This window comes from Myxocyprinus asiaticus, chromosome 15 (genome assembly GCF_019703515.2).
Source record: "Myxocyprinus asiaticus isolate MX2 ecotype Aquarium Trade chromosome 15, UBuf_Myxa_2, whole genome shotgun sequence".
In the NCBI taxonomy this organism is placed as follows: Eukaryota; Metazoa; Chordata; class Actinopteri; order Cypriniformes; family Catostomidae; genus Myxocyprinus; species Myxocyprinus asiaticus.
Genome location: NC_059358.1, coordinates 8,568,300 through 8,582,475, shown reverse-complemented (window position 1 = coordinate 8,582,475; position 14,176 = coordinate 8,568,300). Strand labels below are relative to the sequence as shown.

General features: G+C 38.7%; 1 protein-coding gene across 2 annotated transcripts; it reads right to left on the bottom strand.

Annotated features, from left to right (window-relative positions):
• Nucleotides 1-3,729: 3,729 nt before the first annotated feature.
• On the bottom strand, nucleotides 3,730-14,173 carry LOC127452736 (zinc fingers and homeoboxes protein 1-like). Of its 2 annotated transcripts, none has more exons than XM_051718396.1 (3): nucleotides 13,247-14,173; nucleotides 8,982-9,241; nucleotides 3,730-7,791 (listed from the first exon to the last, which is right to left on the bottom strand). In XM_051718396.1, exons 2-3 carry the CDS (start codon nucleotides 9,139-9,141, stop codon nucleotides 5,459-5,461), a joined length of 2,493 nt encoding a protein of 830 aa, XP_051574356.1. In that variant the 5' UTR covers nucleotides 9,142-9,241; nucleotides 13,247-14,173; the 3' UTR covers nucleotides 3,730-5,458. The 2 variants fall into 2 exon arrangements, with proteins under 2 accessions (XP_051574356.1, XP_051574357.1); XM_051718397.1 differs by lacking the exon at nucleotides 13,247-14,173 and adding an exon at nucleotides 12,796-13,236.
• Between the last annotated feature and the right edge of the window lie 3 nt (nucleotides 14,174-14,176).

Genomic DNA, 14,176 nt, shown 5'->3' with positions numbered 1-14,176 from the left:
ACGAGCAACATCTCAGGTCATCATAAAACATCTAGAAGAATTTATTTAGTAGCATTTTGATGTATTTGTCAGTTATCTAAGCTGCTCATCAAGTAATGAAGCCAATCTTCAAAAAAAAATGTACGTTTATACTAAGTGAAGTGTGTAATTGAATGTTTTGGATGTTAAAATACTTTCTCCTGCCCCAATTTAACATGCAAAGGCAACTATAAGAAGGGCCAGATGGAATCTGCTGGAATTTCTTAAGCTTTTTCTGTACTCATTTTAGGGGAAATAGGCAGAATTCTGTGGCATTTTCAAAACCAGTTTATTGGAGATACTTGAATTGCCATCTTCTTGCTCAAACAATGACGTGAGTTTAGTTGTACGTATATCCATTTTATTGAAGAATGAAAGAAGGGGACAACTTGTTTGCATAATCCATTCTTACCTGTATCTGTAGTAGGACACCAGCATCCTCTCTCTCACCTCCCCCTCCATCTTCAGATCAGTGACCAGTAACATGACTCCATACAGGTACAGAGCCTCACACTGACACAAGATATACGTGTTTACAAACTCATCCACTCTGCTAACTCCAAAATATTGGAAAAGTGACCTAATTAAGCCTACCAAAATTGATGTTTTAAACTTTTTAATATAGTGGGTAAAGAAATAGTTTAACCAAATGTATTCCAGATATGTATAACTTTCTTTCTTCTGCAGAACACAAATGAAGATTTTTAGAAGAATATTTCAGCTCTGTAGGTGCATACAATGAAAGTGAATGGGTACTAAAACTATGAAGCTCCAAAAATCACATAAAGGCAGCATAAAAGTTATTCATAAGACTCCAGTGGTTTAATCAATGTCTACAGAAGTGATATGATAGGTGTGGGTGAGAAACAGATCAATATTTAAGTCCTTTTTTACTATACATCTCCAATTTCGACCAGCCCTCTATGCATGTTCATGAGAGGACTGAGTTCTTCTTTTTTTGGCTGATTTGCATTCTTCATGCATATCGCCACCTACTGGGCTGTTGTACAAATATGATTGATTTATTCTTTCCTTTCCTTTATTCCTCCTTTTTTTTCTTTCTCCTCCCTGCCCAGTAGGTGGCGATATGCACGAAGAATGGGAATAATAAAAAATAAAAAAAGAACTCTGTCCTCTTGAGAACATGCATAGGAGGGCTGTTTGAAAGTGGAGTTTTATAGGAATAATTTACAATTATTGTTTTTTTTCTCACCAACACCTATCATATCACTTCTGAAGACCTGGATTAAACCACTGGTGTCTTATAGATTAATTTTATGCTGCCTTTGTGATTTTTGGAGCTTCAAAGTTTTGGTCACAATTCACTTCAGCAGAAAAAGGAAAGTCATACACTTCTGGGATGGCAAAAGGGTATTAAATAATTGATCAAATAATTCTTATTTCTGGGTGAACTATCCCTTTAAATCAATACTTAATTTATTCTCTAACACTTATGTTCCGTCATAAACTGAGAAAATTAAATAGTTTTATTTATTGCAAACATGAAAATTTTTGAGTGGTCTAAACTAAGCTTCTATAATATAAGTTCTTCACTTTTTATAAAATAAACACCCTACTTTGAGATTTTGGTGCGGCTCCTACAGTGACAACCAGAAACTAATAGCACATTATCTCAATTGCCTCAAGAATTTCATTGAGTCCAAATAAAATATACAATGTGTGTGTGTGTGTGTGTGTGTGTGTATACAGGGTTGGGGAGTAACAGAATACATGTAACGGGATTACGTATATAAAATACAGAATATAAGTAACTGCATTCCACTACAGTTTCAATTTAAATCATTGGTAATTAGAATACAGTTACATTCTAAAAGTATTTTGATTACTGAAGAGATTACTTTGCATTTTATTGTCATTTGTTTCATTTAATATTTAGTCCTTTCAGATGGAAAACATTTATACATATAAATTATGCGATCCAAAGTGCATTTGAACAGCGGTGAAACACTTTCTTATGATGTGTTACATTCATACGAGCAGACAGAGAAGGACGTTTGAAGTAAGTTTGGAGCAGAAGAAATTGAAATAAACCTTGTGTAAATTGTCAGCTTTACGCTAAACTAAAATGCTGTTTCTAGCCATTTTACATGAACATGTTACCAGGCACGATCATATTCTTTTTTTGTCTAGTAAGACCTATGATATTAGGGCAAAAATCATATTCTTGACAATAATTTTTGTATTGTTTTCCTGTAAAAATATCTAAAAATCCTTAAAACAAGATCAGTTTGATTTATCTTGCTTTAGAAACAACACTGCATAAGACATTTAGGTTTTTCAGAGAATGTATTTTTAACATGTGTATTTTGTCTTACTGTACTGGCAGAGTTTTTATAGTCAAAACAAGTGAAAAAATCTACCAGTGCTGAAGAAGTAATCCAAAGTATTTAGAATACATTACTGACCTTGAGTAATCTAACAGAATACATTACAAATTACATTTTACAGCATGTATTCTGTAATCTGTAGTGGAATACATTTCAAAAGTAACCCTCCCAACCCTGATTATATATATATAACAAACATGTGGATTTGTTAAAAAAAAATAACTTTTCTCATGTCTTTATTTCAAAATAAATGAACAAGTGGGCTTAAATGAATAATTTCCCCTAGTTTTATTTAGTTGAGCAGAAAAATCTAACTGTACCAGGAGCTGTTTTCCATCTTCGTTCAATAAAACAGTTTCCAGTGTCTGCTGAATGTAGACTCCTTCATTGAGATCATCCAGGTACCTTTAGAGGAAAACTTCACATTTTAGCTTTAGTGAAAGCAATGAACTGAAATCTTTTGGACACATGCAGAAAAGCATAAAAGTAACATGATTTCAACTGTGTAGTTTTAAATGCATATATTTGCTCCACTGAAACTAATCTCGAGTTGACTGACAGGTGATTCATCTAAAAGGTGATTGTCTCTTTTCACATGTAAGGCTGAACTTCATTTACATCTACATCTGTTGGCCGTTCCCATTCATTTTAATACAAGTGGTCCTTCTCTGCTAAACTGGCACTAGGCAACCCTTTTTTCTTTTTTTTTTTTTTATAAAAGAAGTCTATAGATTGACGTCCCTCAAAATGTTTTGTACAATCGTTGCAGTTTAAAGGTTAGGCTATTATTGTCTCTTTAATCACTTTTCACTCATTTTAAGTGTTGAAAGGCTTAATTTAGGCTACCTGAATTGTTTTATTCAGAATTTCTCTGTGTACACTACCCACAACTTTTAATTAAAATCTTCAAGATAATCATAAGGCAATCATAAGTGCCCCTGACTGGAAAAAAAAACCACCTATTTATATTTATAGAAATGAGAGTGAGAGACATCAGAGAAAGCGTAGTTATTTGTTGACAGACTTATTCAAAAGAACATGTATTCATTAATGAACAGAGCATGCGTGGAGGATATCAGTCAATGTAAAACTTTGCATAAATTGTTCATCCTGTGCTCTACTTTTCTCAGTAATTGACAAGTCAGATTTGTATACAACTAAAATCAGTGATTTTAGTAACTTGATCACTGTTTAGTTCAAAGTAGAAGTAATAATCACCTACCTTTAATTCATTCTGCATGCCCAGAACTAAACTACCCCTCAAGAATCAATACAGTTATATGTCACAGTATGATTTCTAATACAAATTTCCTTTTTATAGTCCGTAACTTAAATATTTTAAAGTTCAAATGTAAAACACTGCATAGAAAGACAGCATCTATTTTTTTTCCCATCCAAATTTATTGTGTTGTCCTCAAACAAGTAGAAAATACAGTATATATTTAGTCTAACAAGCAAAAGCCTATTAAAAACAGTTCAATTAAATTAAACACATTGCACAAAGTCTATGGCTCTGGGAAATAAAGCTTTTGCCACCACAGCAGGATGTCTACAGATTTTAAGGCTTTTCATGAGTTCAAATCACAATCCATAATGGTTCCAGGTCTGTACTATTATTTGTACATGTAATAAAAAATAAAAAAAATTCTGTTTTACAGAGCCTAGAAACAGCCAGACTAGTTTCAAAATCATTTAGAAATACACTGCAGTTTAACGATATACTGACAGCTGAAGGATGCACAAAATACAACTGTGGGCTTAATTCTGCACTAAAACGCATTCAAAAGCAAGATCCCATTAGCAGGTTCTCAAACTCTATAGAAAACACAAAAGGAGCAGTCATTAACAGTGGAGAGGACACGTTGCTAAGTTTGAGTGTGCTATTTTGTTCAAACAGTACTAATCATGTTCACTGAGGTACCTTTGACCTCTTGCCTATAATACACTACAGTATTCACAAGGAATAAATTCAGAGGGTTGCAAGCAAGTCAAATAAATGTTCACCAGAAAGAAGAAAGAATAGACAACATAGAGCTTTAAAAAATCTGTAAATATCAGTCTCAAAATGCACAAGAATTATCTGAATGATCGCATTACAAGTAACCCACTTGTGTAAAAGTGAAATTCATCACCATAAATACAAACTTATAAAACACTTTTGTAAAACTACTTGTAGAGCGAAAAAGTATATGTACAAATTCAAAAACACCTTTTTTCATCATTATTCTCATTGTTTGACACATGAAAATATAATGAAGACTGAATGTCTTACAGATGGGTATGATATTTTTGTACCAGATATAGTGCTTTGCATTCATGCACAAGCATTATTATAATAAAAAGTCCAATTATACCTTTCCAGTTCCCACAAAGTAATTGTTATCAGTGGTTCTTTGATGCAGTTAAAAAAAATTTGGAAAACATAAAACATTATAATTACAGAAATAAGCTCTTAACATGGCCATTTAAAATATGTCTAGGAAATTAAAGTCTCTTTTGCCTTTAATTTTTTTTAAACCCTGCACGTTACGGAGGTCGAAAAAATGCTTCTTGACTGTTTCTGTCTAAATGACACCACTTATTCATGCATACTCCTTTAATTAGCTATTTGGACTATAGTGCAGGGAACCATCATATTCAATACAATACCTTTGGCACTAAGAGCTCCCCAATGAAAGAAAAATCCCTCTTAAAAGAAATCAGTAAGTTTCCACTCTACAAAGAGGTTTTGAATAGGATGTCTTTGCATGTGCAAAGTTTAAGGTGCAGATAAATTCTGGTAGACATCAAAATCAGTTCAAATTGTACGCATAACAATGTCAAGATGATTCAAGGGCTCTTGAGTTATCAATTCACTTTAGAGCCGCAGAGAGAAACGCTGTTCATGTTTCACATGTATTTTTTTTTAAGTTTATGAGAAGCCAAACATGTTGACAAAAAGACAGTTTATGATGAAAAGAACTTGTCCAACTTTAAGTGAAGCTATGAAAAATGTAAGCAGAATGGGTGCAGTGAAAGAGGGCATGTAGTCACAATGATTATTTGCAAAGACTTTTGGCCATTCCTAACCACTGCCCAAAAAGGAACCCAATTCAAAGAGACAAATCCTCAGACGCGGCCATCGTTTTCCGAACGCCCTGCGGAGGCTCCCAGGTATCACTGTCATCTGTGTCTTCATCATCATCATCATCATCTCCCATCGCAGAAGGTCCTTGCTCCTCAATAGTTGTCTCATTTTCACACTGCGATTCATCCTCTTCCTCATCTTGTTCTTCATTTCCGGTTTTATCTTCAAAAGGGTTGGTTCCCATTTCCTCCTTCCGATGAATCTCCACAAACCACTCTCTCACCTGCTCGTAGCTCATGTTAGACTTGGCAACCAGTTCATCCAAGTCCTGTTCATTCAGGAATTTGTGCTTCAAGTAGTATTCCTTCAGAATCTCTCTCCCAGACTTGAACTTGATCGGTAATGCCTTCTCCGATTCTGCATGCTTCTTCGGTTTTCTACTACGGGTTCTCCCCCAACCACGGTTGCGAATCCTTCGTTTTCGGTTTCTGTTGCTATTCACTCCTCCCACGTTTCCACTTTGATAGTAAAAATACCACTTCAGGTTGCCGTTCTTCCAGGCGTAGCGCGTGTCGCCAAACCAGTTGACGATGTAGGAGCGAGGCAGTCCACTCTCCTCAGCCAGCTGGTCGTATTCTTCCGTGGAGGGCCACTGAGTGCGAACAAATGCAGTCTTTAGAACGTGGAGCTGCTCTGGAGTTTTCTTACTCAGCTTTTCTTTGCTCAGCCTTTTCCCTCCAGGAGGTGTTTGGCTGCCCTTCTTCTGGGATGTTTCGCCATCTGCTTTCAACTCCGAGGACTCTGCTGCCGGGGTTTTTCTCTTTTCAGTGAACCAGGCGTCAATCTCTCGTCTGGTGAGCTTTGTCACTGCCCTCAGTCGACTGAGCTCTTCGTCAGTTGGTGTGTCACATTTCTGAAAGCTTTCCTCCAAGACGACCAACTGCTCTGGGGTCTTTTCTTTAAACTTCTGCAGCGTGAAGTCTGGGAATGGGTTCCAGGTCTTGGAGCGTGTCTCCTTCTCTTTAATGGGAGATGACATTGGAGACTGAGGCATTTCATCACTGGAATCGATTATAATGGTGGCACTGCTATTGCTCCTGGGATTGTCATTAGAGATGAAGACATGGCTGTTCTTAGAATTGCGTTGGTTGTATCTGGTGTCACTAAACCACTTTTTGATCTCTCCTTTAGTGAGGTTAGTTAACTTCATTAGTCTAACTATCTCAGCATCACTTGCAAACTGATTCTTCAGATAGCTTGCTTTCAATTCGGCCAGCTGTTCCTTGGATTTTTTAGGCCGCAGGCCAAAGTGGTCAGCACTGAGAGCAGAGTTTTCTTGGAGGGACAAAGATGGGGGCTGAACTGTAGTCGCTCTCTTAGTTTCACTGAGTGCTGGGCTTGTCTGATTGATTGCAATCTTGGGCGTCTGGCTCTGATTAGGCATTCCTGCTACAGTCAGTGTTATTGGGGTGGTAACTGGGAGGCTGTTTGTCGTGCCAACCTGGGTCAGAACCAAACCTGGCTGCCCCACAATCTGGCAGGTCTGAAGAATGGACTGCAGGCCATTGGTGGCTGAGAGATGATGGGCTGGGATAACCGTGATGGTCTGGGGCACTGTGTGGACTGTGCCATTAAACTGCTTCCTCCTGGCTTCCTCAACCTCCTCTGGGGTCCAGCTAACACCATGCTTCAACCGCTGAGCAGAAAACCAGATCTTGATCTGCTCCTCACTGAACTTGGTCTGGGCCGCAAGTCCCATGATCTCAGACACTGACGGGTATGGGAACTTCTTGTAAGTGTTGACCAAGGCTGCATTGGTGTCCATGGCAGCATTGTAGGTGGGAATACTGCTCACAGGTATTAGAAGTTGTGCTTGAGCACTCTGCTGGGCCTGCAAAGCAGAAAGAACCTGGGCCAGACCAGCTGGAAGAACTGTTGCAGGGTTCATCACCAGCTTCTTCTGATCTGCAACCACAGGATTTGAAATGTTGACGAGAACACTGGGCTTTATGGAATCTGTGAGCAATGGGCTCAGCAGCTCTCCTGTCATGGACGTGCCCATGACCGAAGCTTCCAAAGGCTCCAGTTCCATCTCACTTTCAGCCACTGTCTCATTTTCATTTGTGCCTTTAAGAGACACAGCTATTCTCTTGGGTTCAGGCTTGTTTTTCATTTTCATTATGGGAGTCTTGCTGAGAGAAATGCCAGAAACAGAGGGGTCATCACTGTCTTCCATCTCTGTCTGTATAAAACCCCCCTCAGCAGTCAGATCAGAGATGGGATGCTCTAGTGATAATGGACCTGAGCGTTTTCCTGAAGAACGACCATCCTCACTTGAGAAATGGCACCCTTCAAATTCTGCAAGGACAGTAAAAGGACAGTTTTGATTATAATCACTATTTGAGAAGGCTAAATAGGTAAAATCTGCATGACAGGCACAGTAATGCAAGTGTTGTAACGATGATGCTTAGGACACCTACTATGGTTGCTACCTGTAATGTAAAATATGGGATCGCCCCATATTTAAAGATGAGATGAAGCGTCCCGTATCGTATCAATACAGGACACCATTTGTCCCACATTTTTAAGACAGACCCCGGTCAGTTGCTAAATCATTCAAAGGAGATCGAAAGCTTTTGTACTAACTTGATGTGGTATTCAACAGCGATGTGCGACAAGACATTTTGTTAGTCGACTGGCTTCTTCTTTTGTTGTGTTGTGCTGGGTAGCCCCGCCCATGGCAAAGTCTCAGTCCAAAATCCTACTTAACATTTCTGACTATTAAACAAACAATATTGGGATTGGCTGTGATTTGTTTGCTACGTGCAGCACTTTCACTTTCAGTATAAACAGAAATCTTACTTGTTACTGGAAACTTTTGTTTTGTTTTGCCCGGTTAGGACACAGTGGCGTGTCTCGTTTCAAAGGCTGTGTGTTCTGGAGGTCGCGTTTGTTGGCCACATACTTCACAGAGGCTGTCTCATTTCAGAAAAGCAATTAGGACACTCCGAATGCAGCCTCTGAATGCAACCTTCTTTCACAAGAATTCGGAGGATGCCAGAGGTGCATCCTTCTTTGGCACTCACAACCCACAATTCTTTGCTTTAACGGAAACTTACATAATTTCTCTGAATAAACAACGATGATGCAAGTAATGTAAATACCAAAGTTGAAGTATCTTAGTAGATGGGAGTAAAATAATGTAAAATTATAATAATATATATGTAAAATAAAGTATTATAAAATAAATATTAAAGTACAGCTGCAAAAAAACATTTTCTTTTCTCTTCTCATCATTATAACCCTCCTAAAGTTTACCTCAGAGATTCCCTTCTCAGAGCGCTCGTGCATATTGTGATCACTGCATGCTGTCATAGCAACCATGATGTTCTGCTACTGTTTGTCCTGTGAAGGCCAACTCATTTAAACCAAGCTAATTCAAAGTTAACACTCGGTATACCGCTACCTACAAAGGACCAGCCTTCGAAACAAAACACAGCTAGTGCTACTCTGATAAATCTGACCCCAAGATACAACTTGAACCTCACCTGTCTCTGTTTCCATGGGAACCACTGCTCCCTCTGTAGGACCGTCTGCCATACTCTCGGCTCCTACATTCCCTTCCAGGGCCTCCATATCTGGATCCTGCTCTACGACATCTGATGGAAGCACCATGCAGGGGGTTGTGGACTTCCTTCTGCTTGACATTGTGCTTGTGAATGTGAAAAGAGACTGAACTGTCCGAAAACCTCCAGGTTTAATTTACATGCTAAACATTTGTCCCATTCCAAGATTTTAGCTCAACATCCTGAAAGACACAAAGAAAGAAAAACACACATACAAACACACACACACAGAAGAAACCAGTTATAATATAAACATGGGACAGTTGACCTATAATTCTATCAATATTCACACATCCATTTATTGTCAGAATCAGAATGAGCTTTATTGCTAAATATGCTTACACATACAAGGAATTTGTCTTGGTGACAGAAGCTTCCAGTGCACAAACAATACAACAACAAGACAGAGATAATAATAAAAAAATAGAATAAAAATAAAAAAAGTCAATAGAAAATATAAGTATATATAGAAATACACAAAAAGACAAAAAAATATGTAAACACTAGTTCAAGTTACTGCACAACAGTGTGGTTTCATCTGCTGTGTCCTGTTAACTATAACAGCCACTTACATAAAGGTATTTATTTCCATGGTACCCCAAGGTTCTTAAAAAAAAAATACCATGGTACTATCATGGTGCACTGTCCAAAATACCATAGTAGTACCATGGTACTTTCAGCTACTTTTTGTTAGTGAGGGAGTGGCCCATCCATGTGTATTATGTATGTTACCACAACATGTATGTTAGATCCAATACCAACTAAGCTCTTAAAAGAGGTATTCCCTGTAATCCCAGAACCTCTTCTTAATATTATTAACTCCTCACTATCCTTAGGACATGTCCCAAGAAACTTTAAAATGGCAATTATCAGGGGCCTGGTTAGCTCAGCAAATAAAAGATGCTGACTACCACCCCTGAAGTTCGCGAGTTCGAATCCAGTGTGTGCTGAGTAACTCCAGCCAGGTCTCCTAAGCAACCAAATTGGCCCGGTTGCTAGGGAGGGTAGAGTCACATGGGGTATCCTCCTCGTGGTCACTATAATGTGGTTCGCTCTCGGTGGGGCACGTGGTGAGTTGTGCGTGGATGCCGCGGTGGATGTTTGGTGGAATTAGGCATTCCAAATAAAACATTTTTTTTTTTTTTTTTTAATGGCAATTATCAAACCGCTTATTAAGAAGCCACAGCTTGATCCTGGCGAATTGGCTAATTATAAATGATAGATTTGAAATCAGTCTATGTCAAAAATACTAGAAAAGGTTGTGTCCACACAACCATGTTCATTTCTACAGAGAAATGGTATATATGAACAATTTCAGTCAGGATTTAGGCCCCATCCCAGTACAGAGACTGCACTTATCAGAGTTACAAATGACTTGCTCTTATCATCTGATCACAGCTTCATTTCACTTCTAGTGCTTTTAGATCTTAGTGTTGCCTTCAACATCATAGATCACGACATTCTCTTGAATAGGCTGGAGAATTAGGTTGGCATTAGTGGACTTTCATTAGCATGGTTCAGGTCCTATTTAATCAGACTGCTACCACTTTATATGTGTAAACGAGGAATTGTCAAATCAAACAAAAGTATGGAGTACCACATGGATAATTTTTAGGGCCTCTGCTTTTCTCCTTATATATATATATATATTTATATGTTTCCCCTGGGGGATATTATCAGGAATCGTGGAATAAGTTTCCACTGTTATGAATGAAAGAATGTTACATTTATATAGCGCTCTGACACTACACACAAAGTGCTTTACACAGTGAACAGGGGACACTCCTCAACCACCACCAGTGTGTAGCATCCACCTGGATGATGCAACGGCAGCCATAGTGCGCCAGTACGCTCACCACACACCAGCTATTGGTGGAGAGGAGAGAGTAGAGTGATACAGCCAATTAGTGGATGGGGATTACTAGGAGGCCATGATTGAGAAGAGCCAAAAGGGGGGGATTTGGCCAGAAAAGGCTGGGTTATACCCCTACTCTTTACAAGAAGTGCCCTGGGATTTTTAATGACCACAGACAGTCAGGACTTTGGTTTAACGCCTCATCCGAAGGACGGTGCCTTTTTACAGTATAGTGTCCCCGTCACTACACTGGGGCATTAGGACCCACACAGACCGCTGGGTAAGCACCCCCTGCTGGCCTCCCTAATACCTCTTCCAGCAGCAACCTTAGTTTTCCCAGGAGGTCTCCCATCCAGGTACTGGCCAGGCTCAACCCTGCTTAGCTTCAGTGGGCAACCAGTCTTGAACTACAGGGTGATATGCCGATGATACCCAACTTTCTATTTCTTCGAAACCTGACGAAATTTCACAATTCTCCAAATTAGCAGAGTGTATCAATGAAATCAAAGACTGGATGGCCAGATATTTCCTTCTACTCAATTCCCTCAAAACTGAGTTAATAATTATTGGACTAAAAACTTCTAAAAATAAGCCACTAAAATATAATTTGACTCTCGATGGATGTACTGTTAATGTCGTCTTCTACAGCAAAGTACTTGGGTGTTATATTTGATACCAATCTGTCCTTTGAAAATCTAATTTCCAATGTTTGTAGAACAGCATTCTTCCACCTCAGAAATATTGCTAAGTTACGACACATGCTCTCTGTTGCTGATGCCGAAAAACTAATTCATGCGTTCATGACCTCAAGACTAGATTATTGTAATGCATTACTGGGAGGATGTCCTACAAGTTCAATAAATAAATTTCAATTGGTTCAAAATGCAGTTGCCAGAGTGCTGACTAGAACCAAGAAATATGATCATACTAGCCCCATTTTATCGTCGTTACATTGGGTACCAGTTAAATTTCGTATTCAATTTAAAATTCTGTTAACTACATACAAAGCTTTGAATGGTCCAGCTCCACAGTACTTAAGTGACCTTCTACCATACTATATTCCATCATGTTCATTATGATCACAAAATTCTGGTCTGTTAATAGTTCCTAGAATATCACAATCCACAAAAAGAGGTACATTCTTTTCCTATTTGGCTCCAAAACTATGGAATAGTCTCCCTAACACTGTTCATGATGCAGACACACTCAGTTTAGCCAGGCATACACCTAATTTATCCATCAACTCACAATTAGGCTGCTTTAGGTCTGGCAGAACCAGAAATATTTCACAGAAACATTTCTCATAATCTATAATTCTACAATAAATTGAATGGCATCTACGCTCATATTATTCTATTTGTTTCCCTGTCTCAACCTCGGGATTCATGTCCCGAGGTTACTAGAGCCGGCCAGATCCAGCTCTGTTCCTGCTTCGTGTTGGACTCCACTGCTACGTGTCGCTGAGTGATGACGACAAACTACAGTTGGTGCTAGCCAGACCTCACTTCATTCTTTTATGATGGACTAAAGAGGATGAACTGATGCCAACTCCAACTGTATGCCACTGCCTGAACCTTGGATTTAGGATGGACCCCACCGAACCTCACCGAAATAACCTTCAAGTTCAACTGCGATGCACCTCATTGATCTTTGCCTGCATCACCTTTGCCTATTGATGGACTGCACTCTTGAAATGGAATACACAGACTATCAATTAATTGACAACAAAAGCCTTCATCAGCCAACTAACAAAGGACAATGCATCTGTTAATTTCTGCAGTTAATCCAGGATGTTTTAAAGACATTAGTCATCATTCTTACAGTTCATAAAAAAAATCTTAGTTTAAACACTGGCCCTTAACACTTACTTAGTTTACAAACCTTTAAACAATGACTTGCACTGCAAACAAATAACTAATATTGGCATTATATTCATGTTGTTTAACCAGAGGGAAACTGGCCCCCACAGTGAGCCTGGTTTCTCCCAAGGTTAATTTTCTCCATCAACCAACATCTTATGGAGTTTTGCGTTCCTTGCCACAGTCGCCTTCGGCTTGCTCACTGGGGTTCTAAAAAACAATTATTACTTAACTATTTAATTATGTATTTTTATACAGTTTACAATCATTTAGTTTCATTTTCTGTTTCAGCATGATTTTCAGTAAAGCAAATAAAAATGACGACTTATTACCATATTCATACACCTTGATATTTACATGGTAACTCAAGATTATATATGTAAATTAAACAACCATGGTTTTACCACTCTACGATGTACCAAATACCATGGTAGTATTTAATGAAGGAGTTTTTGGGGTGCGCTGAAACTCACCGCAGGGTCCCTTCTCGACACCAGCCGCGGGGGTTCAGGGACAGATCGCAGCTCTTGCGAGAATCCGCCGGTTCAGTTGCAGGAAGAGCGTAGGCGAGACGGACCTAGACCCACCGCATGTAGAGGAGAAAAAAACCCCTGACTGGACCGGACAGAGGGCACACCGATTACGATTATTCTCTCCCGGATGTATCTGCGCCTCAAATATTAGGGCGGGTGGTACTGCGCTGGTGTTTTATGAGCGAACGCAATAATAATCAGAGCTCATTTTAATGGCAGTTTTTTAATAATCATCAGGCGTCACCGCTGTTATACGTCGTGACGTCATCGCTAGGCGACTCCTCGCCGTCACGTAAACCCGGTGATAAAATGTAATATTTGGATGCTAACCAAGTTAGGAAACTCATTTAGTACTTCGCATGGTTTCAACGCACACATTCGTGGCATGTTAAAGTGTCTATTTACTAAGGAACTAAAACATTGACTACAGAAACGTACAACCTGAAAACAATGAAACTGTCCAATCAGATTCAGCGTGCGGTCACGTGGCCTCTATACATCTTTTCAAAGATTCAATTGAAAAATTCCCTGTTTCCAACTAGCATGACTTAAATGATGTGGATTTCATTAGAACCAGAAGAGGAGAAACATATGTCATTACAAAACCCAACTACTTGCAGTACTTAGGAGTAGAAAGAGGTCAACAGCTCTGCTTTGAATTGTCCCACCACAAAAATTACTGTCACATGTTGAATGAAAACCAAAGAGCATGAGAATTAGTATAAAGACTTTAATATGCATTCAATATGCACAACACTCAAAGATACCACTAAAGAACTGACTAAAGAAAATATAATTTATAAGTGTTCTCATAAGAAACATGGACAACATATAACAATATATAAGTATATGAACAACAATAAAAAAAAC